A 25,275-nucleotide genomic window follows, 5' to 3' on the forward strand; every position below is an offset into this window, starting at 1 on the left:
GTCCTCAAACACGTAAAAGAGTCCAGAAACGTCTGGGGTAGCCTATCTGAATAGCCTAAGCGAACCTCTGCTGGCGAATAGGGATCCCCGAAATCGGCGAAGACTATGGCAAAGAATCCAACATTTTGGTCTTTATCATCGTTCTGATTGTTCTGATTGTGCTGATTGTTCTGGTTAGTTCAGCTTGCGAGAGATTCCTAGCCACACCCATGATCCATGAGGTTATATAGAATCCCAACAGCCGTTCGGTCCGTTGCTTCGATCCAGGGTAGGTCGACGCGGCTTCCATCGAAGTTCTAGAGAATTGAAGTCACAACTAGTGCTTCGTAAACGCATCACACATTGGGATGCTTCGCTGGAAAGTCGTTCTCGTATCGCCGTCCATAGTGAAATAGGGCAAGTTAACATCGTAATATTATATATATATTTATATGGTATCGTATCGTATCGTATAAATAACCTGACAGTACCATACGCTGTTTTTCTTGACCAAAACAGGAAAATAAGAAAAATAAAATATAAAAAAATAATATAAACCTGCCCGGACTTTTTTATGTTTTTATTTTATTTTGCGCATCGATGACCTGCGCCGCGGCTTTCAACCAACCACGCTCGTTGATCTGGAGCAAAAAAGGTTGCTGGTGGATCGCTGTCAAGGTTGAGAAGCAGAAACTAGCAGCCTCCATCTCTCTCTCTCGCCCGCGTTTTTGCATACGGGGGAGGGGGTCAGGGAGGGGGGCCTCCATGGTCCTCTTTTTGCAGACGGACATGCAGGATCGAGGTCTTGGGAGGTCTCTCTCGTTTTTTTACGAGCGTAGCGTGCAGGATATTGGATCCTCCAATACCTTCTTTTGCTCCTACTATGCCCTTCTCGGGTACGGAGTCCCTGTGGCAGCATATATAGCTTCTATATATACGTACAGGCACCCGCTTTTGGAGGCTTTCCCACCCCCCTTGGGACCACGATTGTTCGCTCTGTGGATGCACGGATATATGCCATGATCCTGTAATCATAATACTCAACTGCGTCTATGCATGCATGCAAGGTCTAACCCATACCGACAAGGCTCCTGCTGCTGGCTCTTGACTCTCTGCCGCTCGAATTGCTGCTCCCAGCGTGATTTTCAAAGCATCCCTCCCGTTCGGCTCCCTGACTCGGTCCCCTTGTCCATTCATTACTCGTCCCGCTCTCTCCATCGCGCACCCCTAGTCCCCCGGTCTAGAATCCTACTGGGGAGTTTCCTACACACGAGTATCAGACTTATTCGCATGAATTGCCTCTCTTGTCGACACTCATTGGTACTGTGCTGTGCTCTGCTGTGCGTCCTGCTGCATTATTCACCGTCTAACGGAGTGCGCCCCCTTCCACGTTCCTTGCCGCGGCCCTCCCCTTGCTCGACCAGCGAATAAATCGTTCTCTTTTTTTTTTTTTTTTTTTTTTTTCTTATTTTTTAACACTTCGTTTACGCTGCATTTGCCCCCCGTAGGCGCCAGGTCTTGCTGCTTCCTGCCTCCCCCTGTCCTATGGTTACCTTGATTTTCCCAGAAGACCGGTACCGCCTGCTCGCGACCTAGCCCAACCAAACAGACAGACTAGGGAGAGGAAGACAGTAATAAATGAGAAGAAACGGTACCGGAGCACCTCTGTCCCACTTTAATCAAGTCTCCAGAGTTATTACGCACATACTCTTTTGGTGCCTTGCCTCAGGGATCGACTTACACATATATATGCCCTCTCCTGACCACTCTTGACCTCGCCCACTTCCGTTACATATACCCCCGAAAACTCTCTTTTTTATATATATACATCAAGATATACTTTTTTAAGCTGCCCTTGAGTGCAAGCAGCGTGACTACAAAACCATACTGGCGGGCTCAAAGGCACATAAAGGACACAGGGCCCCCCTTAAAAAGGTTATAAGTCGGGAGAACACCACGGAATTCTTTTAACAAAGAACATTTTACCAACGACAACAAAACCTGAAGAGACGGCGAAAACAGAAGGAAAAAAGTGGAGGCCCATTACAACATCATCTCCCTCCTCGGGCCAACTGCTGCTGTTACATCACAAAATCGTCAGCGGAGGCAACACACAAAGATACGCCGTTCCACGTTTGAGGGACATTTCCCAACTCATAGCCGGTATCAGATACTTCCCTTTGAGTAACCAACGCCCGTTACTTCATATTCTTGTCCGCTTCACCCAAAAACATACTACTTTGAAACCACGGGGTGGCTTATCAACGTGGCTGTGGTATCGGTTTCCTAGCGAGCAACAAAAGGAGAAAGGAGAAAGGACTTGCAAAAGGGCTGCACTTCAGTAACTTGGAAACCCACGTTTCGGTTGCGTAACCGGTCCATCGGGCGTCTATTGAAAAGGTGATTAGGCACACGCTTATCTCCGCGCCCATCGCATTGCCCGCATTCAAGCCCGCTGCTCGCAAATTTGCATAAATTCCCCTTGTTGGAATCCTCGCATACATCTCTGCCCACTACCCAAACCAGTCCTTACTTCTTACTACGCCCCCTACACGACTCTTATCGTTTGCTCCATTTTATTTAAGAGTCACCAATATCCGCCATACCTGGTTCACTCCCTAAGAAGAAGAGATACAACGAACCCCTTTCAGAGATGGAGTCTGCACGCTACAGTCTACCATCCCCTGGATCACCAACGGAGTCCACAAAACGCATCGCGATCGATACGCTGCTGAATCCGACCAGCAGTGTTAGTCCGTCAGCGTATAGCCCACGCTATGTCCCTCGGTCCATACACGAGTCAGGGACTCGTATGGACTATCAAGACCGCCGTGAGAGATACTCCAGTGGATCTTCGACCACTATCAGTAGCACATGCTCGACGCCCACAAACTCATCTTTCCAGGGCTATCATCAAACACACTTCCGCCCGATTCAATACCTAAACACCGGCTTCAATTCCTACGATGGACGGCCTGAACCCACGTCCGCAACCTCCGACAGCTACCACTTCCCCCACCACCATCACCACCACAGCAATGGGCACAGCAATGCCAACGGCATTAGCAAGGGCCCAGTATCTCCCGCGTCCTCCCCAAAGCCATACCGAAGAGAACGCTTCCCGTCCGTATCTAGCGGAACATCATCTACGGCAGTACCCGAACGCCGTCGGCCGCCACGTCCAAAATACGACGAGGAAGAAATGTACTTTATCTGGTACCATCGAGTCGACCTAGGCCAGGAGTGGAAGCAAGTTCGAGAGTGTTTTAATAACCAGTTCCCAAATCGCCAACGGACTGGCTTCCAGGGAATACAGTGCAAATATTACCGCTTCATAAAAGAAAAGAACTGTCCCACCCTGCGAGAACAACGGAGAAAACGAAGTGCAGCTGCAACTTCAACGACTGCCGGCGGTGATACTGGCAGCGACTCAGAGGCTAGAGGGAAAGGCCACAACTTTGGCGGACCCGGTTGTCGTTTCAACGACGATGGTCCAGCTTACGGAGTAGTTCGCTGGACGGGCACCCGATTCCCCTGGATGAAACAGTGAATCCACCTATGCGGTGCCGCTCATCGACCAGAGATTGAGAATCTACCTTCTCTATGTCGATGACTGGATCTACTATTACGATGCCACGCGTGAAATGACTTATGCCTTAATGATAACTTTCCTTTCTTGGGTAAGCCAAGGGAACAGATTACACGACACGCTCCAGTCGTTCTCTCGCAAAGCACCCCTTATCCTCCTTTTACCTTTTTATATACCTTTTTATTTTCCTCGCTAAATTACGTCTCATAAGAAAAGTCGGAAAGACCAACGTGTAAATAAGTGCTCCAAGCGAGACACCATACCTGATATCCCTTCATACATTTTTTTGGTTGTTTGTTGTTATTACTTTTTCTTCACCCATGCTTCGGCACCCCGACACTTCCAGTTTCGGTCTTGCATTGTTATGTATCGATCTACACTCGCCTATAGGCTTGTTTGTTGGCTTCGTGCAGGGTCTGTGTCGCGTTTATAACCCTTATTCGCCCGTGTGACGAAGCAAACTGTTAACTTATACCAACTGGCTATGGTACTTCCTGTTTTCCACTCCAGGGTCCTCTCTTACTTTCTCCTATACATGTATCACACCATATGTCTCCTTGATTTGTCTTTTTATTTCTCACGGGCTTGCAGGTGGGATGGGATAGGGTTGGGTTTGGTGAGCAACTGAATAACTAGTTATCTGAGCATGCTAGTATATAAAAATATTGTATTGCATAGTTAGTATACACAGTACGTCTATAGAGCTGCTAACTCCCTGGATATATGCGCTTGAGAAAGGCGCTATACCGATGCTCTTACCAGTGGCAACTGCCACCTATCGACTGTACAGGTAAATGGGGCCAAAACGATTATCCTAGCTAAATATCCTCATTCTCCACTCAATTATTTCATGCGTATATTGCTATTATTACTCTGGCCTGCCAGCGTGTACAACATCTGTGGAGTGCTTGCTTGTCCCACAATGAGACGGCTGAGACCGCTAGATGAAACAACGTAGATTTCCCATTGCAAACGTGCATAAAATTGTACTACTCCAAGTCGCCAGATCTGTGGCGTTAAGGATGAGCCGCCTGTATATGCAAGTATCCTACCCACAGCAATCCATACCAATCAGTCAACCCCGTCTGTTGGCTACATCAAACTCCCTTCTAAACGCCTTCTTCATTCAATTGTTAGTACTGGCTGAACAGGGCCCATGTATAGGTGGATGAAACCTAGGCTTGAGTACTCTGCTTTCTAATATGGTGTTGCGTATATTCCTCTCAGTTGGAGTTAGTGATTTTGATGTGCCTTAAGCGAACATATGCCTGGCATCACTCTTAATTTCAACCCTACCCAGGCCCAGCAACTACGAAGTGAGCTCTCCTGCCAGTGGGAGGTACTACTGTGTAGAATGTAGGTGGCGTGGGTTTGTGCTGTACCCAAAAGACGACCTTTGAGTCTCAATAGAGCCCTCAGAAGTCAAAGAAGTCTTGGTGATGACCTGTAAGTATCACCAACGTTTATACAACGAACTCTCTGTACCTTGTATTAAGGAGCGAAAAGCTGGCCCTAGGGTGGAAATTGTTGTTGTATAAGTCTCATCATGCCGGGTGATGAGTTATAATTCTCCATTGTTGTCTAGTCGGTTGCAGTTTATGCCCAGTCCTTTCCATTAGATGTGTGCTTTAACCCGCACCAATATTATAGCACAAGGAGGTGCGGTGAGGTAAAGTCAATGCTAATGATGTACTAGCGGACGAGCCTACTGATAATCCCCTCGCGCGAAGGATGCACTCGCATCCAGCTTGATCGTACATGGGTTGGTACTCGGTGTCTCTTTGGTCCGCTGGCGTTCTTCATGGAAGCGGATAGGTCAAGGGTACCATGTACGTACAGGATGTACAGAGTGTATAATCTGGATTTCTAAGCATGATATTGATATTATTATCAACCATGAGAGCAAGATGACGGAAGTCTGCAGCTTTTAAGGCCGAACCAAGCAAGTTGCTGATAAATGTGGTTGAAGATCACGGACGAAAACCGGAGATAAACGACTTCGCGGGTGAGACAGGGGATTGCAACGGACGAAACGTGGGGGAGAGCTGTAACTCCTCACAGTGTCCGACGTCAGCTCTCTCAAGATGGATCGGATACTTTGTCGATGCAAAGACGGAGCAGTCGAGGGATGGAAACATATAAGGGGATGTCAATCCCCACCGAGGGAAAGAGGAAAATAACCAAATTAGCCCAACAACAACAACCATAATAACAACAACATCGTCCATCAATTACAACACAAGCGTCTACGCCAGAGACCTCGAATCATGTCTTCTCTCAAGCCTTTGAAGCTCTACGGGGCCATCTTCCCCGCCAATCCTCTCAAGGTTGCCCTTATCCTCGAAGAGCTCGGAATCCCCTATGAAACCGAGAAGATTCCAAGAGAAGAGATAAAACAAGCACCATACACCAAAATTAACCCAAATGGCCGGACTCCCGCCCTTTACGACCCGAACACCGACCTCACGATTTGGGAATCGGGCGCAATCGTTATCTACCTCATCGACAAGTATGACAAAGATCATAAACTCAGCTTCCCGCACGATACGAACGAATACCACCTTGCAAACCAGTGGCTTCACTTCCAGATGTCCGGACAGGGACCATATTACGGCCAATACTTCTGGTTCGTTGGATCTCACCCGGAGAAAGTTCCAAGCGCAATTGACCGATACTACAATGAGATCAACCGCGTGGTAACGGTCTTGGAGAAGTGGCTTGCGGGCGGCGAAGACGGTGGTGACGGCAAGGGCCCAAGGAACTATCTAGTGGGCGATAAATGCACCTTTGCGGACCTGGCGTTTCTCCCCTGGCAGATGTTCCTGCCTATGATTGTTTGGAAGGGTAAACTCGACCCTGAGGTGGAATTCCCGCATGTGACGGCCTGGACTAAGAGGCTAGAGACTCGTCCTAGCCTTGCACGCCTGATTAAGGAGTACTATGCCGAGGCTGAAGCAGCAATGACGTATTATGAGGCAAAAGTGAAGGCTGCGGAGGAAAACAAGCAGTAGCTGATATCTGTACGATGGGCTGAACTGGCCGTGTAAATTAGGCCCCTTTGAGTCCTGAATGACCCCGAAGATTCGTTAGATTGATATAGAGCATTAATATGAACACTCAGTCAAGGATCCTTTCAATGAACCATCCAATTACACCGAGCGTAGATTACATCCGTCTTGCTATAGTTATGTGAAGCAAAACAAGGAAAACAATTGGTAAGGATTGAAATAGGACGAAGTCGTCAGCACATTTTACTTAAGATCATTCCGGAGCAAGCATCCACAGGCCTATAATCATGTCTAGACACATTTTCACAGGATAAAATATAGACGGTTATGTTATTACTAGATATTGCCGTCTTTCCCGGCTGCTTAAACTTTTCAAAATATTAGTTACCTTAAGCTGCGTTTATAGGCCGTAGCGCATACGACGCCGCCAATTAGATTTCTTGGTACGGTAAGCGGCTACTTACTAATTCGGGTAGGCGCGCTTATAAAATACCAGCGCGCCACCTTGTTAATAGAGTATATAACCGCGCGGAAGTTAAATATGTGGGGGTGTATGCATCGCGTTTAATTTGATTAGAGTTTCTATGCCGGTTAATAGTGGAGACGTGCAAAGGATACGCCAGCCGCTGTAGGCGCCAGATAGCCGCTGTCAACTGGACGAAAAGCCAAACTGTCTATCTTTCTATCGAGGACGCTTGATAACCCTCTGCCCATTTCTCGCCTGGCCATCCAGCATCTGATCAATCACAAACTCCAAATCATAAACCACCCGCTTCCCCTCCTCATCCCTCCAGCACTCTCTCCCAAAACACCGGAAGACCGTATCCCGCGAAAACTGAATCATTTTCACATATTCCCAGTACTCCGGATACCACCCTGAATACTCCCAATCAATAATCGCTGTAATCCGCCCCTTGTCAACCAGTATATTATGCATGCCGAGGTCTCCGTGTGTGAATCGTAGTTGGTGGTTACTCATTAAACTATTCCGGGTTGTTTCAACATAGAATGAACCGAAGAACCGCGTCGAGTCCGGATGTATTAGGGAGACCAGCCATTCATTGAGGTCGGACTCAGCCTTAAAAGGGCCGCCATATTCAGTATGGCTGCCTCGAACATCGGCAGCGGGACTCGTACCGTCAATTGGACCGATCACAGCTGTTGACAGAGCACGGAGTGTCCGTAGTTGACGCAATATTTCCTCTAGATCCTTTAGGATACTATCCCGCTGCATTTGATCCATGGTCGGCCAACTTTTAATGAGCATATCCCCCGGAATAAACGACATCGCCAAATGTCCCACGCGGTCCTCACCTTCTCCTTCTTCCCACCAGCCAAGCACTTCTGGCACAGGAACCTGCGGACAGGCCCTACAGACAAAGCTCATCGCTCGAGCCTCTCGTTCAGCTTGTACATGATGTCCATATTTGACCACCGTACCGGACTCTGTGATATAGACCCCATGCGAGGCTCCACGTTTACCAACAATCCACTTAGCAGAATCAATTTCCTCCCTCTTAATCGGAGACGTGCCCATAATGACCTGACTTAAACTGAAGATTATTTAGAATTAACTTGGCTTTTTGGAGTTCAGAACGGGTGGACGCTCGTCCTATCCACGTGACTCCGCCTCTAAAGGTTTTTCGTCGATATGCTCTGACGCTCCAGAGAGCTCGTTGATGAAACCCGTTTTTTGACCGGCAACGTCTTTATTGTTATTTTTATCTCTGATGACCTTGCTCTTATTTCGATCGTACAAAGTTCCCGTCTGTGAGGCTGCAGCAACCTATTCTGAAGCACCCATTGATGGGAGAACCAAGTCCAAGGAATTCTCGGTCGTGCAGTCACGGCTCTCCAACTGGCAGCATGGTTGTAAGTGTAAATTCGCCCCCGGGTTTTCGTCTCCAATGCCTTTCTCTAAGTGTAATTATTTGCTAAGAAACGAAGAAATGAGACTGTGCATCGGATTCTCGTCCCATCCTCGAGATGCGCAGTCACAATATTCCGACCAATAAATGGAGGCATGGAGAAAACGAGACAGGAAGCCGTATCTGGTTCATATGGTTGATCCCCAAGCTCATCGCTGGCTTTGAATGCGCAACCCAGTGGAATTTAATGACGGCCTTTTTACAAAGCTCGGATCATATCAAGGGCAAAATATCATTGATTCCGTATAAGTGTATATCTCGACAGGTATGAATCAGACAAGCAACACAGCGCTTCACCAATAAACCAAGTAGCTAAACTCCTACTGGTCCTTTTTGATTTCTCGATCTTTAAGTGGCTCGAACAAGGTCTCAATTAGCTAGATGGTACGCGTTAGCAACACTCAAGCCAGCGACAAGGCCCAGACCTAAGGATTGGGGGTAGCGCTCACCCATCTATCGAGATCCCACTCGTTGTCGCGGAATTCCTTAAGTCTTGCATCCAGCTGGTCTGTCATTTGTTTAGTATATGATATGAGCAAATGGTATAGCACATGGGCTGGGCAACAAGCCTACCTGAAGTGCAAAATACCAAGTCCTTTATGCGCTCATTCTTTCTTACTCTCTCAAGGAAGGCTGCAGCCTGAGCCCCAGTCCCGATCTGGCCAACGAGAAACTTCACGCCTGGAATTTGATACGATCAGCAAATGACAATACCAACAAGGTCCTGAGATACGTACTCTCTCGAGGGTACCCGGCATCTTCCAGTTTATTACCACACTCCAGGATAGCATCTGCAAATACGGAGTCTGCTTCAACGGAAGGCATACCGTCAGTGATGACGGAGATGAGAAGAGGCTTGTCGAAACTCTTCGGCTCAAGCTTGCTATACACCATCGGCTCCAAGATCTTAGATTTTAAGTATGTGCCTATCTCCGTGTTTCCATTCGGCGCCCATTTCATCGGTTTGAGGATTTCCGTAATCTTCTCCTGGGTCAGGTTTGGGGAGTCGTCTACATCTTGGTTGATGAAGCGCAGTGCAACGCCTTCGCCCTTGGGGAGGATTTTGGTGGTAACCCTGGTGATACGATCGACGAGGCTTTTCTGGGACTCCCAGCGACCCTCCCTTTTCATCGAGGAGCTGTCATCTAAACGGCCATTGTAAGAATTGGGCGAACAGGGGGCTGTGCGTTTATATGACTCCTAAAATTCGAGGATCTTACCACAATAAATAACTTGCTGATGCAAGGACACCTTGATGGTTTTGGGCAGAAGATCTTTGTTGCCGAGGGGTGTGCTCTTGTCGTTTTCCAGTTCCACCCCCTTCTGCGCCAGCTCTTGTATGTATGTCTTCTTCTTCTTGAAAAATCGCTCTAGTGGGGTGTCCTTGATGAATTTGTCGACATTTTTTACGAATTTCGCCTTGCTTGGCTTCTCGGGGCCGTTCACTTTCTATGATTTTGAATTAGCGAAGGTATTTACCCCTGTGATGTTGGCAAAATATTTGTTACATGCCTTGTTAAGATCTTCATCTAGCTCGGGGTCCAGCCCGTACAGCAAGCGGACGACTCCTTTGGCAGTATTGTTCACCCAGGCGACAACGAAATTGAGGAACGAAACAACCATAGAAGTGATCTTTGCAAGGCCTTCCTTCTCCATTTCTGGACTGAGTGCGCGAATGACGGCCTTAGCTTTCTCCTCCTCGTTCCTATCTTCATTCTCCTCGGCTTCTTCTTTGGCGTTCTTAGCCATTTCTTCAGCACTGATACCATCCTTATTCGGTATGGTCTCAGAAGCCCCGGCCCTTCGTAGCAGTCTGATGGACTCAACATCCCTCTTCATGACGGCAAAAATCAGTGGCGTGTTGTTCTCCGCTGCAGAGCAGGTCGTGTCAACAACGTCAGGTGGGGTCTCCTTAAGGAGAAGCTGGATGATTCGAGCGCGATTATTGTTGAGCTTCCAGGCTGCAAGGAGGAGCGGAGTCTCGCCATCTCTGGAGAGGACCTCTACCTTGGCCCCCTTTTTGAGGAGCTGTTTGATCACCTCAGTATATCCCCCAACCGTGGCTGCTGCCAATGGCGTCAGGCCTCCCTCAGGGTCTTGCTCATTGATTATGTTCGGGTTGCTTTTGATATAATCGGCAAGCTTACTCCCTAAGAGGGTTCCCTGCCGAGCATCTTCGTGAATTCCCATGATAAGGCTGTAGGTTTTGGTTAAAATCTCATAAGTTCGTGCGTGTTTTAGGCCAGGACAACGATTTCAATTTGTTTCAGCTGGCTCAGAAGAGCATCGCGGCCAGCAATATATGCCTATTTATACATCCACCCAAGTACCAGACGCCTGAAAGAGTAATCTTCGACGTGGCAGCTTTCTCCCCAACCCCCAATCAACCAAGAGATCCATGACGAGGGAGATGATGATCACGATATACGAGCCACACCCCTATCGCTATTTGAGATGGATGGATTGTTGCTGGCTCTAAGGGGTTGTAGATGTTGGGCCACAACCCGTCCGCATCAATACCCAACCTACCAGTGACTATCAATTTTCCGGCTACGCCTTATCAAGGATGACGTTAAATCCCCTTGATTCCGGCTATTCCCCATAGGATACGAGACATAAAGCCGTTGGCTGCCTTGTCCACACCTCCCATTAAGATTAGAGTTATCAATTTGAAAACGGACTGGTATCTAGGTCATGGGTGCTTGAACAAGTCGCTCGCTTCTTTCTGCCTTCGCGGGGTTGAACGGTCCGACCCGCTGCTGTGTGGTGGTTATATACATGTCGACAAATGAATGCGTGCCTTGCTGCCATGGTGAGGCGACCCCCGCGTCGAACGGAAATATCACTTTCTACTGGCTAAACCCGGGCACAAGTCAAATGCCCTGGCTAGTGACATGCTCCTACCTGGCGATATTGAATCCGAAACAGAGGGAGAGAGCTGAATGCAAGGGGTTTCGGCCACTTGCCGGTACCATCTATACCCCGCATCTTTTCCTCTTTTATTTCGTTCAATGACCTGGTATCACGAGTGCAATAATAGAATGGCTATATTATGCAGAAGTGGCCAGCATCGAGGTGTAATTCTTACACATAGGAAATGTGCAATTATTGCAGCGATTTGTCTAGGCAGACAACGAGCTTTGCAAAAGAGCTAGAGGGTCTCTAATTTCGGAAAGCCCATAGTCCTGTGTCTTTTTCCACCATGGAGAAGGCAATCAGGTCCCTCAGATCCAAGAAAATACCAGTGTTCGAGCCTGGAGAGGAAGAGTATGAGCGTTCTGTCGCGACCCCCAATCTCCTGTTCCGTTTCTCAAGGCCCGATTGTGTGATCCAGCCTGAGACAGCTGCTCATGTCCAAGCTATTGTCAAGCAAGCGAGATCTCAGAACCTCAGTATCACTATAAAGTGTGGCGGCCATTCTTATGCAGGGCATTCCACAGCCTTCAAAGGCATATCGCTGGACCTCAAGAAGATGAACAAAGTCGAGCTGGACATGGGATCAAAGACTGTGACGATGGACGCTGGTTGCCAATGGGGCCATGTGTATAAGACACTGATAAACGGGCGACACGAGAGTTTTATCATCAATGGAGGGCGATGTCCTTTTGTAGGAGTAAGCGGTTTCATACTGGGAGGCGGCCTCGGTCCGTTCACAAGGACCTTCGGGATGGGGAGTGACACTTTGCAGGAGGCCACCATTGTGACCGCAGATGGAGATATGGTTACTGTCAAGGACAGCCATGCACCGACCTCCAAGGAAGGCAGGCTCTTCTGGGCACTCTGTGGCGCAGGTGGTGGGAACTTTGGCGTATTAGTGAAGATGAAGCTGAAGGTCCAGCAACTACAGAACGAGGATGGTATTGTGGTAGCTGGGAGATACCAATGGTTCCCCAAATCAGGGACCACAGACGAGTTCATGACCACCATGAACGATTTCTATTCGATCAAATGGCCCAAGGAGATGACCATTGATAGCACCTGGATGTGTGACCTCCGGGAGACTTCGGGGGATGGGGTCCGGTTCCTTTTCTACTATGATGGTAACAAGGAACAATTCGATGGGGTTATCGACGAATACATCAAAGACCCAGAGTTGGTAAAACAGTTCAAACGGCGTACCCTGCCCGAAAAGTCCACCCGTTTCCTACACGAGACGCTCGTGGCTCAGTGGTCAGAAGAAACCACAAGAGCATTCCCCTCCAACAGGACCTATAGCATCTACAGTTCTTTTGTTTTCGACAATGATAGCAAGAATATCAATGAAGTGACGGCCATAATCCGGGAGGAGATGAAAGATTTCCGGGACCTATATGCAGGGGAACGGGTTGAGTTCCTAGTCACTTGGATTCATACAGGGGGCAAGGCGACAGAAAGGAGACCCTCGGATTCAGCCTTCTTCTGGCGTGAGGCTGTGTATCACACATATGTCACGGTAGAGTGGGAGGACAAGTGGATGGAGAGGGACATGAGAGGCTTCTTAGGCAAAGTCAAGAAGCGACTGCGACCCTTCTCCCTAAATAAGGAGGCCGCGTTTATAAATTTCCCCGATGGAGCAATGACGAATGACACCCATGAAAGGGCATATTTCGGTGATAACCGCGAAGAGCTTCGACGTGTCAAGGAGACCTGGGATAAGAGTAACTTCTTCAAGTGGGACCAAGGGGTTCGGCTTCCGCAAGGTAAAGATGGCGATAAGGCTCCAGACGTGAGTGAACCGGACGACGAAGACTTGACGGATACACTTGCAGGAAAGCAGTGGGAATATTTTGAAACCGGGGATTTCGTGGGAGACCTTGAAAAATTAGCTGATTTTGGATTTTAAAGTAAACCATTCCGTAGGTCTATTATTATGTTACATGCACTTCCTTTCTAAAATCAGAATGGTTTTAGTTATTTTTATGAAAGATGTCACTCCTGTAGTGATCCATTATTGCACGCATTGACTGCTACTCTACTGCCTTTACAACGCGTAACCCGCGGTTAAATTGTTAGCAACCCAACAATTCCATAATTGATGATAGATTCCTCCGAGGGAACTATAGGTGGACTTTAGTGAATGAATATTTCTACCATTGTCGAGGCCCTCAACATGGGATACTGTATAATTGTAATATAATTCAGCAACCAAATAACCACGCTCCATTATCATTCATGGGTACTTTAATCATCAGACTCGCTATCATCAGGCATATTGCTATTATAAGCACGATACCCATATTGGTCGTACTCTACAGCATCATACTCCTCATCATCTGATGCATTTACGCGGAAACGTCGATAAATTGCGTTATTATCATCATACTCGTCGTCAAAATCGAGGTCCTCGTCAGGATACTCGGTTGCAGGGTTATCCTCGGCTGTAGTTAAGGCATATATAAGTGGTGTGTTATATAGCGACAAAGAATAGAACTGGGAGCTCACCGTTTGAATCCTCATCCTCCGTATCCCAGTCCTTTTCATCCTCATCTTCCGCAATGGTATCCCAAAAGTGCGAATCATCTTGTGTAATGACAACAACACCAACATCCTTCGGGACCTCGTGCCCTTCGATCCATTTACCATCTCTGAAATACTCGACGCTTGGGTCAGCTACAACATCATGCACAGGCCGTCTCACAAATTCGTCAAAAACGTAACCGGAATCAGAGTCTTCATCCATCTCGGACGCTATAGGTTGTTCTTGAGCTTCAGATATTGGTGTATCTTGGGCTTTATTGGTATCAGCTCCAGTGAGCACCGGATCCATGGCATCTGCATCTGGCCCAGCTGAGCTGCTATCAAGTCGTACGGGATTTTCATCATGGATAATATCTTGATGAGCTGCTGCACGAGGTGCCTTAGGCAGCCGCGGTTTATATTTGAGGGGTCGTTTCTGCGGAGTTGGGCGTATTTGAGCGGCTGCGGACGCCTGAGCAGACCTATTAGAAGGCTCGATATCGTTTGTCATTTCTAGGGCAATCCGGGCTAGTTCGTTTGCAAGATCATCGGATTCATGATCCCATGTGCTTGGATCTTCAAATATTGATTCTCCTTTCCTACCTCCCTTGCTTATTTGGGATGAAAACTCATATGATTCTTTATTTTCTCTGCCATCTTGCTCTTCATTCACAGCAAGGCGTTTTGCAGCGTTGTTTTGGCGTCCCGTACACGTAGCTTCGCCTGTTTCATTAAGTAGCTCTGTGGCACTTTCTTTCGAGAGCGCGGACGTTTTCCCGAGGGCCTTCTTGCTCGCAACTTTCTCCACAATAACAGGCCGATAACCGGATGATTTTCGCAACCTTTTTTTTTGAATTCCCCCGCCAACCCTATGAAGTACATTTAAAGTGTCCTCCAGATCATCTGCACTAACCGGTGCCTCGAGGTGAAAACGGCGCACCGATGGGCCACCAGTTGCCGCTGCTAACGACCTTTTAGTAGGGGATATAACTCTAGGAACATGGGATAGAGTAGCAAGCGATGGTGAGTCGCTTCTAGCCGACTCATGGTCAGTGGCGTCGTGCTCCTCTCGATCCGGGGTCTTGGGCCGCTGTTGTTTAGTTTTAACTCCATCGCCACGCGTTGATGGAGTTGATATGATAGGAATCCCGGAACTGCTTATTGCATTCCCAGACGTTAAAGCTCTAGTGCTGTGGACGCTTACGGCACGATTGCCATTGACAAGGCCTTTTGCAGGAGTCCCAGACGTAGAATCACCACTTGAGGTATCCCCTTTGCCAGCTTTAGGATCATGTAGAACAACTCGTTGAAACACGTAGTCTGTAAATCGCCTTTTGGGCTGATGGATATCTGATTGAATATCTGCACAGATGTTAACAACACGCAAAGTGAGGGGTGTAATTGTTAGTGTTGGGTATCACAACTAAAGGTAAGAATATATAGCGAGGAAGGGGGTAAATTCATATATATCCAGGGATATAATGGGGCAAGTGACTGAACATGGAGCATCCTGGGATGGGAGCACTTACATAGTGTTTCGACAGGCTCATCCTCCCTCCGACGTTTGATACATATTCGTTCAGGCGGGAGAGACATTTGTAGTCGACCAAGTACTGAAGCTAACCAAAGATAGTAGCAGTTATCAGCAAGGTAACCTCTTGGTGGGCATTAACAGGTTCTGCAAAGGGTTGCCTGTCTCCTCAGTTCTCCTCAGTGTGATCAAGTTAGTTTTTGATACAAAGATGCGGGAGAAAGAGGTTGACCACTCAAGTCACGTGGACAACACTTGGTCAAGAAGTTACTGGAGAAAATAGAACAGAGATGAATATCAAGCAAGCAGTATAAAAATTGATTATATTATATAAGTTCCCGTAAATAAATGTTTTTTTCCATTCCTCGACCGCCCTTGGGAGCCTATTAATTATACATCCATCCGATCTCCACGTTATCTAGCTTCGCCCACATCATTTTCAGGGGATTATTAGGTAGGTTGATCAGTGTTGGGGGTATTTGATCAATTAGGAGCGTCGTTAAAAAAAAAAGTAAAAGAACCAAAGAACCAAAAACGAACGAGTAAAGAAAAAGACGAAGAGTTAACAAAGGAAGAGCAGCGCGAAATGCGGCGAGCTGGGCGGGTGAAATGCACGCAACGGGAAACAAGAATCAGGCAGGAGGTATAATGAAATAGGTGATGGGCTCATGAGCGATGTATTTGCAACTGAATTATCTCCCTCCTCTTATTCCAACCAGCCAGAAACGAAGCATGACCCTAAAACCGCTGTCACAAGTGAAGGTACATGATTGTTGTGAAGCGCATTAAAAGTTCAGTATAGAGGTTGATGTTGGGTGCGTATCAGAATTAGTGAACAGAAAATCAAACATGGGAATAGCATCCAAACAAAAAGGAAGAGTGACATATTATAAAGGGATATTGAGTGGCAAAATGAATAATTAGGGTAAGACGGTAGTCAAAAAAACACACAAGACATGGAGTTAAATGCATACAAAATGAGTTCCAGGAAAAAGAAAAAGATAGATAAATCAAAAACGAAAAAGAAAAGGTAAAGATAGTTTAAATTAATACAGCTGGTATGAATGAAGTAAGTGAGGAAATAAGAGTTATTTGGCTCCAATCTCTTCCTCGGCCCATCCGGGGAGGGATCCCTCGTTGGTGATAGAGAGGCCACCAAACCCGCTATGGTTCAGTCCTCCTAGCCCGCCAAAGCCAGAGAAGCTACCTTGGGCCTGATGATTCATGCCTGACCGGGATGGAATGTGTGAATGAGGGCCTTGTCCAAAACGCTCTTGCGAGAAGGATGGCAAGCTAACAGTTCTGGAATGCTGCGCACGCGGAACGCTCAAGTTGTTGCTTGACGAGTTGTGCTGTTGCTGGGCGGCGCTCGAGGCGCTAGAAACGTTCAACAACCCGTTAAGAGAGGACTTGTGTTGAAGAAGAGACTCTCCAGGAGCACCATTATCCGTCACTCCGTTGCCGTTTCCGTTGAAGTGGCTATGGCTGTGGTTGTGGCTATGGTTGCTCTGGGACGAGCCGTAGTTTTGAGACTGTTGCTGGAGCGAGGGGTATTGCATCGAGTTGCCTATGCGGGGCTCCTGCTCACGGTTTTGTTGTTGCTGCTGTTGTTGCTGTTGAGAGACTTGGTTGAGGTAGAGAGTCAAGGGGTTGTTGCTTCCCGTGTTGATGATGGAAGCAGGGTTTGCAATCGAGTGTAGAGGGTGCCTGCTTTGACCATTTTGTGAGAGCGATCCGGAGGAGCCAGTGACCGGGGATAGAGCTGGTCGAGTCGGGCTCGACTGTTGTCCGTTCTGTCCTGACTGCATATTCCCATTAACGGAGTTGCTGGAACCATCCATACGATTGTTGTGCTGGTTATTGTTAACCTGACGGGGCGCGTTGCCACAACGATCTTTCCCAAAGTTGATCTTGAATCGTTTATAGTCCTCTGATCCTCGCATTCCTTCAATTGCCTTGATGGCGTTGGCAATGTTGGTGAAGTTAACAAACGCACAGCTCTTCTCTCTCAACGCGTTGACCAGCTCGATCTCACCGTATGTTGAAAAGTCCTGGCGTAAACGTTCCTCAGTCCAGGTTTCGTCTAGGTTGCCGATATAAACGTTGCGAGATGCGCCACCACTAACCGCCAATGCAATGGCCGGTGGTAGTGCTCCCGAATGTTTGCCCCATCCAATCTTTAACCGCCTGTTGTGGATCATTAGGCCCTGGATGTTACTGAGAGCGTAGAATGAAGCAGCAGACGTTGGGTCAATGAAGGTGACGAAGCAAATGTGCTTGTCAGGGATATAGCGGATGTGATGCAATAAACCGCCACGGACAACGTTGCAGATCTCCTCGATGGTGGTTTCGGGGTGAATGTTGCCTAGGTAAACAGTCCTGTTTCCAAGGTTGTTCACACCTCCTGCGGTGGTTGCCACAGCGGCAGCGGCTACTGATTGCTGTGCTAGGGCGTTCGAGATGAGATCACGATCGGCGGAGTTCAGAATGTGCGCGTACCCAGGCGCGATCCCAAGGTACTGTGCGGCATTCTGTTGCTGGGTTTTGGATACATAGGCACATCTATCCTTGCCATAGTATACCCTCTTAGGCGGTTGCCAGTTTGGCTCCTGAGGAAGCTGAGTGACTGCCTTGATCGCATTGCTGATAGACAAGAAGTGGACAAAGCCAATCGACTTCTCTTTTACGAGCTTCACGGTATCGATTGGGCCGAACTTTCCAAGCTCTTCACGTAGTTCCTCCTCGGTTACATCCTCGTGCAAATTTCCAAGATATACATTTCTTGACGCACCAGACTGCTGAACAGCAAGTGCAACTGACGTGGGGACCTGCGATGGTTTGCCCCATCCGATCTTTATGTCGTTGCCCTTGATTGACAGCTTCTTCAGAATGGCATCTGAGTGGAAATGGGTGGCAGAGCTGCTATCCAGGAAAGAGATGAACGCGCAGTTCTTATCGGGGAGAAGACGAACGGACTCGATCTGACCACTTCGAACATGACCCAAAATCTCTTCGGAGGTGGTCTCTGGAGGCAAATTGCCCAGATATACGGTTCGGCTGGTACCTGACAGTATACCGTGTCCAGACTGAAGTTGTGGACTGGGGGCAAATGCGTTGGCAAATCCTGGTAGCCCAGAAATAGGCGAATGAGGACCACCTAGCAACTGAGAACTTCCCATGCCATCAGGAGACATCAAGCTCTGGTACATCTGAGGCGATAGAGCACCATGCTGGGCCTGTGTCGGGCTGTTGAGCTGATTTTGATGATTCTGACCAACGCTCTGGGTGGCCTGAGAGAACCCTGGGAAAGTTCCAAACTGCGGAGAGGCGAAGGCAGAAGGGGTCCCTGGCTGGAAAGGGCTACCCAGGAGGAGCTGGGATGGGAGCAGCGGTGCGAAATTCATATCGAATTGGGTGTTGTAAGGGAGCTGTTCTTTGGAATGCGAGGATGCCGAATTAGTGTTGATGGCGGGGATATTGGCCCTCCGGGCGTTACGGTCGGTGAAGCCTAGGTGTTGATTAGATGCGTATGCGTTGTGAGAGAAGCCCGTCGATTCAGTTCCGTTGTTGGAGACTTTAGAACCAGGCTGCATCAAACGACCGCCGTCAATCGCTTGCATGGCGAGGAGGTAAGGGGGAAGGACGGTAGTGTCCTGGTTGAGGGGAGGTAGTACCGCCGTTTTGAAAGATTTATCGGGCCGTTAGATATATATATCAATGACAAGTACCACAAACGGTATGCTAGTATTATGCCGTAGCAACGGTTTCTCGCTGCCCTGTGTCTGTATATATAACGGTCAGCCAGGTTCCATACAGGATATTTTCGCGAGGAGAGACTAGCCAACAAGTCGACGTAGCCTCGCGCTCGAAAACGAGAACTTCAATCTTTCAGCCCCCTATGTCTGGATGCCGGTCTGGTAGTCGATGTCGTTTATTCTCCCAGGGATTCAGGAATCGTCCGGCTGGGAAACCAATGGGCTGCGACAGCCAAAGGAACTAGACTCGGATCAACGATCGGATTCCGGGTTCAGTACCCAGCGCAGGGTCAGGGCGGCCAATATAACTTGCTGTTTCACGTAAGATTAGGCGGACATGCAAAGATATATAAAGGGAGGAAGAGTTATTAATGAAAGGATGAAAGAGAGACAGAGAAAGGGCAAGTTTTACTATAGGTATTATTCTGATAATGCAACCAAAACAAGCAAGAATCGAAGAGAGAGAAAAAAAAAAGGAGACGTCGAAGGGAAGTAAAAAAAGGGATCGGTAAGGAATGAATGAGAAAAAGGTGAAATAAAATGCGAGAAACTAGAAGAACGAAGCTGCTGGCAAGGCGAGCGAGCAAGAGAGGAGGCAGAAGAGGAGGACGAAGAAGAAGGGGGGAGAAGGACGAGCGAAAAAAGGGAGAAGCAAAGAGAGAAGAGAGAAAGAGAGAGCAAAGCACCAAGAAAGGGTGGATGGGGACTAGTCGTATTGCGATTACCAAAATTACACACAGGAACCGCCCAAACCGCCCGCCCGTCTGCACCCCGGACTGGTATTTGGTACCTGCCTCGATACGATAAAATACCAGGGATGGGCGCTTGGCCGCCAGGCACAGGGAGCACGGAGGCAACAGAGCAGCATAACCTGGCGTGGAGGCGACACAGAACAGGCTGCAAGGAGACGAGCGAGACGAGCACCGGCGCGAGAGCCATGTGGTGAACCCCGTTGTACAGCATGAAAAAGGCACAGCAACCGTAACGAACAGGCTGTATCCACAGTGTTGGTTCAATTCAGGAGCAGCCTGGCAGGAGGTTGGCGGCGGCGGCCAGCCAGCGCTCCCTCCCTATTGGCCCTGGCGCGCAACATCTTGGGCAAACCTCCTGGGCGATGCAGATAGGGAAAATTCCTCACATCATCATCCCGGCCGCGGTGGGTTGGGCCATGGGTCTTAATTACCGCTAGAGCCTGATAAGGGAAAGTCAGGGACATCCGGTGCCTGGAGCGATGCCTCTTGCGTGTTGGTGGGCGGATAGCTCAAACATAGCTCCAACTCAGCGTTGGTCAGATCGTCGAAACACCTGTCTGTCTGTTCCTTGAAGATGGTTATATTAGCTGGCAGGATAGGACAAACGCAGGCGGACAACGAGAGGTTGGTGTCATCCGATGCAGGTACCCGGATCCAGCTCGCACAGCCAGTCCTCGGAAGCGGATGAAACCATGGTAGTTCAACAAGCCTGACATGTCTGTTTCATAATTCTGACGTAAATTATACGCTGCATTTTCCTACACCACGCAGTGCCGCTACGACTTTGATTTGCAACCAGCGACCATCCGAGACGAAACTGACAGAGAACTTGGTTAGGAAGATAAGGATCGCCGACGGTTCCGGGTTCGTGAATGTAAACTTAGCATGTCAGCTCGCAGTATTCCCGACTCGCATCCGCATCAGCCTCAGCCTTAGTTCTGGCATACGAGGATGCACTCTGGATAGGACGGAGTTCGCCCCAGAGGAAGACAAGCGTGACAAATCGCGCCCAGCGCAACCATGGGTTTCGTATTCATAGTCAGAAACGAAGCAGTTCACCCAAGACCAGCCTAAAGAGACAACTAAATACCATCCTTCATCCTTCACTTCTTCTTTTGATGTTGATATAAAATGTTAAAGTCAAGATAAAGTGGTGGATTACCTAAGCCTTAACTATTACATAAGCCATAGCTCTTTCACTTTCACTTTATGGCGGGAAGAAACGCGAGCAAAAAAGTTGACTTGCTGCTTCCTGCAGGCCACAACGCAATCCTTCTGGAACTTCCCTTGCGCTAGCTGATGGACTAAGGGGATAGAAGGTCGTCCCTAGAACCTACGGAGAAGCCCCCCCAGCGATGTGATTCGGCAGCTAACCATGGCGGAACCCCCAGTCGACCCCGAAGATGGCAGCGGAGAAGATGAGTTCTATGTCGAACCCCTCGCGACTGGTCGAGCGCGACGATCAACGGCCGGTCGTCTTATGAGCACGCTTCTCGACGCGGAGGCTGATGACGAACTCGCTCGTATATTCGCAGAGGAGGAAGATGACGAGGAGTTTGAGTCTGGAGACGATGAGGAGGAAGGCGGAGGTGCAGCGGCCGCGGATGATATGGAACTCGACTCGTCGTCCTCTGATGAAGGAGACCAAGGCCCTGCTGCTACTGGTAACGACGAACTGGAAGGAGAAAAAGAGCTAGAACGGCAGGAGAAAGCTGAACGCGCGAAGAAACGAACGGCACAGCAGGAAGGATTCCGAATGCCAGCCCTACGCAAGAAAAAGGTCAAGATAGATCCGACCTTGCCTACACGAACATCAACACTACCGGCTCCAAGACACAGGAAGAAATCCGAGCGTATCTCCTGGCTCCCTGCGGCAGATGATGGACCTACACGGGCTTCGTCTCGTCGTCAGACGATGCAGAACAGAGTACAGACCCACGCTCGGCTCAAACGCAGCGAACAGAAACGAGTCCAACTCATTGCCACGATGGAAGAGACGGCCAAACGCAAGGAAAAAGTGAAGCCGAAGCAAATGACGCAGGCTGACCGTCTTGCTGAAGCCGAGAAGACCGAAAGGTTGAATTTCGGCAGTCTAAGTCGGTGGGAGGAGATGGAGGAGAAGAGGGGTGAAGAACGAAGGCTGAAGATGGAGGCGCTTCACAATCGACGGCTGGAGGGCCCCGTGATCACATTCTGGAGTGGGATTGCGAAATGGATCAATGAGAAGTTGGCGATGGTGGGGGTTAAAACGTTTCGACAGGCCGCCGATGCTGACAACGGTCGTAAGAAGAAAGGACGCGATGCGAACCGTGAAGGGGCATCAGCTGTACCAGACGTCAACAAGGCAGCTGAGGAGTCGAGGAAAACTACGGATCTAGCGACAGTTCAGCCAAACCCTCCTCCAAACGATGGCCAGCAAGCTCCAGAGGAACCTGGTTCATTCCTGAATGGAATCCATCTATACGCATCCATGCAAGAAACCACAGCTCCAGCATGTCCTGACACCGAGATGACCGACGCTGCCACATCGAGACCTACTCTACCTGCGCCAGAAACGCCTGTCCAACTAAACGAGAATACGCCTCCCGCTCCAGCCCTGGAAAAAGAGCCAGCTACCGATACAGCTGCAGAACAAGCTGTGTCTCTGGAACAAGCTGCACCCTCAGAACAAGGGCCCGTCATGCAACAAGGGACGACCCCGGAAGAGAAGCCAGGCCAGTCTAAACCAGGTCTTGAACGGTCTTCCCGCACTTGCATCGTTCTAGACAACTTTGACGCCTCTACCGCCCCCGAACGAAGTGACGTCGGTGTCCTATACAACCCAAAGAAGCCTGTAAAGCTTCCAAGTACGTCATTTTTAATTTATTATCCCTCCCTGTCCCAAACACATATTTCGAACGTTAAACTAACAATGACATGTAGGATCCCAAGTTGAATTCTGTCCCATTACCTCTCGCCCAGCCCGCTATCGTGACCCGACGACCGGCATCCCCTACTCAAATTCCCTTGCGTACCGTGAAATCCGCCAAGTGCTGGCATATCGATATGCATGGAGCGGGACGTTTGGATGCTTCGTGGGGCCCATCGGGGTAGGAGCCAGAGGAGTACCGGAGAGGTTCCTTGCGCCTAATGCCGCTCCACCACAACAGCTGTTTGGGCCTGGAGAGGGCGATGGTAAACAGACTGCGACTCCCGAGAACACGACTGCTGCTGCCGGCAAATGACCGTAGACCCACGGTGGAAGTAAGCCCAGGGCCAAGGCATATATTTTTGTACTTTTATGAAATGCATGTTAGCGTCGGCGTTGAATCTACTTTGCCATCGTACGGAGAGCTCTTCTTCTGCCTCCTCCTCCTCCTCCTCGTCGTCGTCTTCCTTTCTTTTTTACTCCCTTGGCCCTCTCCTCCACTCCTCCGGCTTATTCTCTTCGACCCTTTTTTCCTTTTTCGGCCGGATAGAGTCGGGTTCGGGGCGTCACGCGACCAGAAGTCATTTCCTGACACATCACGGCCATCAGGGGGACCAAAAAAGGGTCGACGATGAGGACAAACGGGCGATATTTGCCTATACAAAGACCGAAAAAGGACCGAAATTCGGTGACGTGCAGGACTCGATCTGGCGCCGGAACCCTCGCCGCGCGCAGGGAGAGGCTACCATAGGCTGTCTCACCGGGGCTGGTCCTCAGCATCCGATCCTCAGGAGAAGAGCCACGACCCCCTTTTTCTTGTTTTGTCTCGATGGACTAGCTCGAAGTCCTTATTCTTTTTTTTTCCCGGGGGTGACTCAGCACTGGGCGAGGCCTCGTTACACCGCCTCACCACGCAGTTACGGCCCTACGCTATCCCTGGCCTTTTACTTTTTTTTAAATACGGTGCTTTGCCTCTACTTTTTCTCTACACCATACACTATACATCTACATTGTTCCTTACTATCTGTCTTTGCCTGCCAGGAGATCAGCAGCAGACCAGCAGGAGACCAGCAGGAGACCAGAGGAGCCCAGCACCGGCCTGGCTCTGGTCGCCGCCTGCACCCAAGCCCGAGGGCCCGCGATTAAACGGCGCATCAGGAGAAAGAGGGCAGGGCAGAGGGAAGGATATTCCCCAGGATTTGAACTGAAGATCCCACCGGCTGCTGGGGACGGGGGTGGGAGAGGAGCGTGCAGCGCAGATGGCCACCTGCTTTCGCCAGTACTGGTATGGATGAAGGCGTCTCTATCCTGTCCTCCCTCTACAAGCCTCTCTCTCCCTCTCCATCCTCGTCCTCGGCGCCGTGCCAATTTTGCTTGACATGGAACAAGCCTTTTTTTTCTCTTTTGCCTTTGCGGGGAAGATATCATGAGATGATGCATGCATGACATGGTTCAAATAAAGAATGTAGTATCTTTGCTAACCGCTTGTCAAATCGATGTCTACCTTGCAGCGCTACATGTGAGAAACTGATATCAAACCCAGACACTTCACTCCTTTACTGTAGTCAGCGGTAAGATATTCTACCTTGTCTAGTCTCCTCACATCTCATCAAGGGTGTGTGGGTGAGCATTTCTTCTCTCCTGCCGGGTTCAGGTTTGCTTATTCTACCTCTCCTTTCTTCTTCTTCTTGATTCTCCAGGTGCCGAAATCAGGACTCTTTAAAGCCTCTTTCAACCCCATACAGGACCATCTTCTTTTCGCATGCAACATCTTCCTTCTTTTCTCCCGTCCTGCTTAGCTCTGAGTCATACCCAGCAACAAAGAGAGCGCGAGTCGGCTCTCTCTCTGCTCCAGCGCTTCTTTATTCAACGCCACACACAACAATATCTCTTTCCACTAGCCTTCCGCAGTTGAGCATCCCACATCAGGAGCCAGCAAGGATGCCTGCCGCACGTCAAACTCGACCTAAGCCAGTGCAATGCACGGTGGCATACCGATATCTCTCCCAGTTCCTTCACAGCAGCCCGGCGTCTCCTACCCTGCCAACATCCCCTGGAACAGCATTCAACAGCAACAAAGCTGCCACTGTTACCAGCGCAAGCTGCCAGGAGACCTCAGACGTTCCGCCTTTAACTCACTCTCCCGCCGCAACAGTGGTCTCGGCAGACGACAGCCCCCTGACGCCACCAGGGAACGGCCCAGCGGACAAATTCACCTTCTTACAGGACGACATGTTAGAGTCCAAGGCTACAACTCTTACTCCTTCGATTCTATCTGCGGATGGATCATTCGTCAAGCAAACTCAGCAGTGCGTGGACTCAATTGCCCGTCCGGTCTAAATGAGCTGCTTTCATCAATGGAGGTGTCTACAAAGCATGTGCCTTTTCT

At 49.1% G+C, this 25,275-nt stretch overlaps 9 protein-coding genes across 9 annotated transcripts; 5 read left to right on the plus strand and 4 right to left on the minus strand.

Annotated features, from left to right (window-relative positions):
- Window positions 1-2,632: 2,632 nt before the first annotated feature.
- On the plus strand, window positions 2,633-3,529 carry GIQ15_02341 (uncharacterized protein; the record flags this gene model as incomplete). Its single annotated transcript, XM_033549758.1, has 1 exon — window positions 2,633-3,529. The coding sequence occupies one exon, from the start codon at window positions 2,633-2,635 to the stop codon at window positions 3,527-3,529; it is 897 nt and encodes a 298-aa protein (XP_033406919.1).
- Window positions 3,530-5,835: 2,306 nt separating this feature from the next.
- Window positions 5,836-6,579, plus strand: GIQ15_02342 (glutathione transferase; the record flags this gene model as incomplete). Its single annotated transcript, XM_033549759.1, has 1 exon — window positions 5,836-6,579. The coding sequence occupies one exon, from the start codon at window positions 5,836-5,838 to the stop codon at window positions 6,577-6,579; it is 744 nt and encodes a 247-aa protein (XP_033406920.1).
- Window positions 6,580-7,258: 679 nt separating this feature from the next.
- Window positions 7,259-8,113, minus strand: GIQ15_02343 (uncharacterized protein; the record flags this gene model as incomplete). Its single annotated transcript, XM_033549760.1, has 1 exon — window positions 7,259-8,113. The coding sequence occupies one exon, from the start codon at window positions 8,111-8,113 to the stop codon at window positions 7,259-7,261; it is 855 nt and encodes a 284-aa protein (XP_033406921.1).
- A 711-nt stretch (window positions 8,114-8,824) lies between these two features.
- GIQ15_02344 (uncharacterized protein) lies at window positions 8,825-10,694 on the minus strand (the record flags this gene model as incomplete). The annotated part of the gene is made up of 6 exons (XM_033549761.1): window positions 8,825-8,881; window positions 8,954-9,012; window positions 9,078-9,185; window positions 9,242-9,649; window positions 9,725-9,949; window positions 10,013-10,694. The coding sequence occupies 6 exons, from the start codon at window positions 10,692-10,694 to the stop codon at window positions 8,825-8,827; spliced, it is 1,539 nt and encodes a 512-aa protein (XP_033406922.1).
- Window positions 10,695-11,706: 1,012 nt separating this feature from the next.
- GIQ15_02345 (uncharacterized protein) lies at window positions 11,707-13,326 on the plus strand (the record flags this gene model as incomplete). The annotated part of the gene is made up of 1 exon (XM_033549762.1): window positions 11,707-13,326. The coding sequence occupies one exon, from the start codon at window positions 11,707-11,709 to the stop codon at window positions 13,324-13,326; it is 1,620 nt and encodes a 539-aa protein (XP_033406923.1).
- Window positions 13,327-13,664: 338 nt separating this feature from the next.
- GIQ15_02346 (uncharacterized protein) lies at window positions 13,665-15,536 on the minus strand (the record flags this gene model as incomplete). Its single annotated transcript, XM_033549763.1, has 3 exons — window positions 13,665-13,861; window positions 13,926-15,302; window positions 15,470-15,536. The coding sequence occupies 3 exons, from the start codon at window positions 15,534-15,536 to the stop codon at window positions 13,665-13,667; spliced, it is 1,641 nt and encodes a 546-aa protein (XP_033406924.1).
- Window positions 15,537-16,559: 1,023 nt separating this feature from the next.
- GIQ15_02347 (RNA-binding protein Nrd1) lies at window positions 16,560-19,091 on the minus strand (the record flags this gene model as incomplete). The annotated part of the gene is made up of 1 exon (XM_033549764.1): window positions 16,560-19,091. One exon carries the CDS (start codon window positions 19,089-19,091, stop codon window positions 16,560-16,562), a length of 2,532 nt encoding a protein of 843 aa, XP_033406925.1.
- A 2,262-nt stretch (window positions 19,092-21,353) lies between these two features.
- On the plus strand, window positions 21,354-23,202 carry GIQ15_02348 (uncharacterized protein; the record flags this gene model as incomplete). Its single annotated transcript, XM_033549765.1, has 2 exons — window positions 21,354-22,824; window positions 22,901-23,202. The coding sequence occupies 2 exons, from the start codon at window positions 21,354-21,356 to the stop codon at window positions 23,200-23,202; spliced, it is 1,773 nt and encodes a 590-aa protein (XP_033406926.1).
- Window positions 23,203-24,827: 1,625 nt separating this feature from the next.
- Window positions 24,828-25,226, plus strand: GIQ15_02349 (uncharacterized protein; the record flags this gene model as incomplete). The annotated part of the gene is made up of 1 exon (XM_033549766.1): window positions 24,828-25,226. One exon carries the CDS (start codon window positions 24,828-24,830, stop codon window positions 25,224-25,226), a length of 399 nt encoding a protein of 132 aa, XP_033406927.1.
- Window positions 25,227-25,275: the final 49 nt, after the last annotated feature.

This window comes from Arthroderma uncinatum (assembly GCF_011692745.1).
Source record: "Arthroderma uncinatum strain CBS 119779 chromosome Unknown scaffold2, whole genome shotgun sequence".
In the NCBI taxonomy this organism is placed as follows: Eukaryota; Fungi; Ascomycota; class Eurotiomycetes; order Onygenales; family Arthrodermataceae; genus Arthroderma; species Arthroderma uncinatum.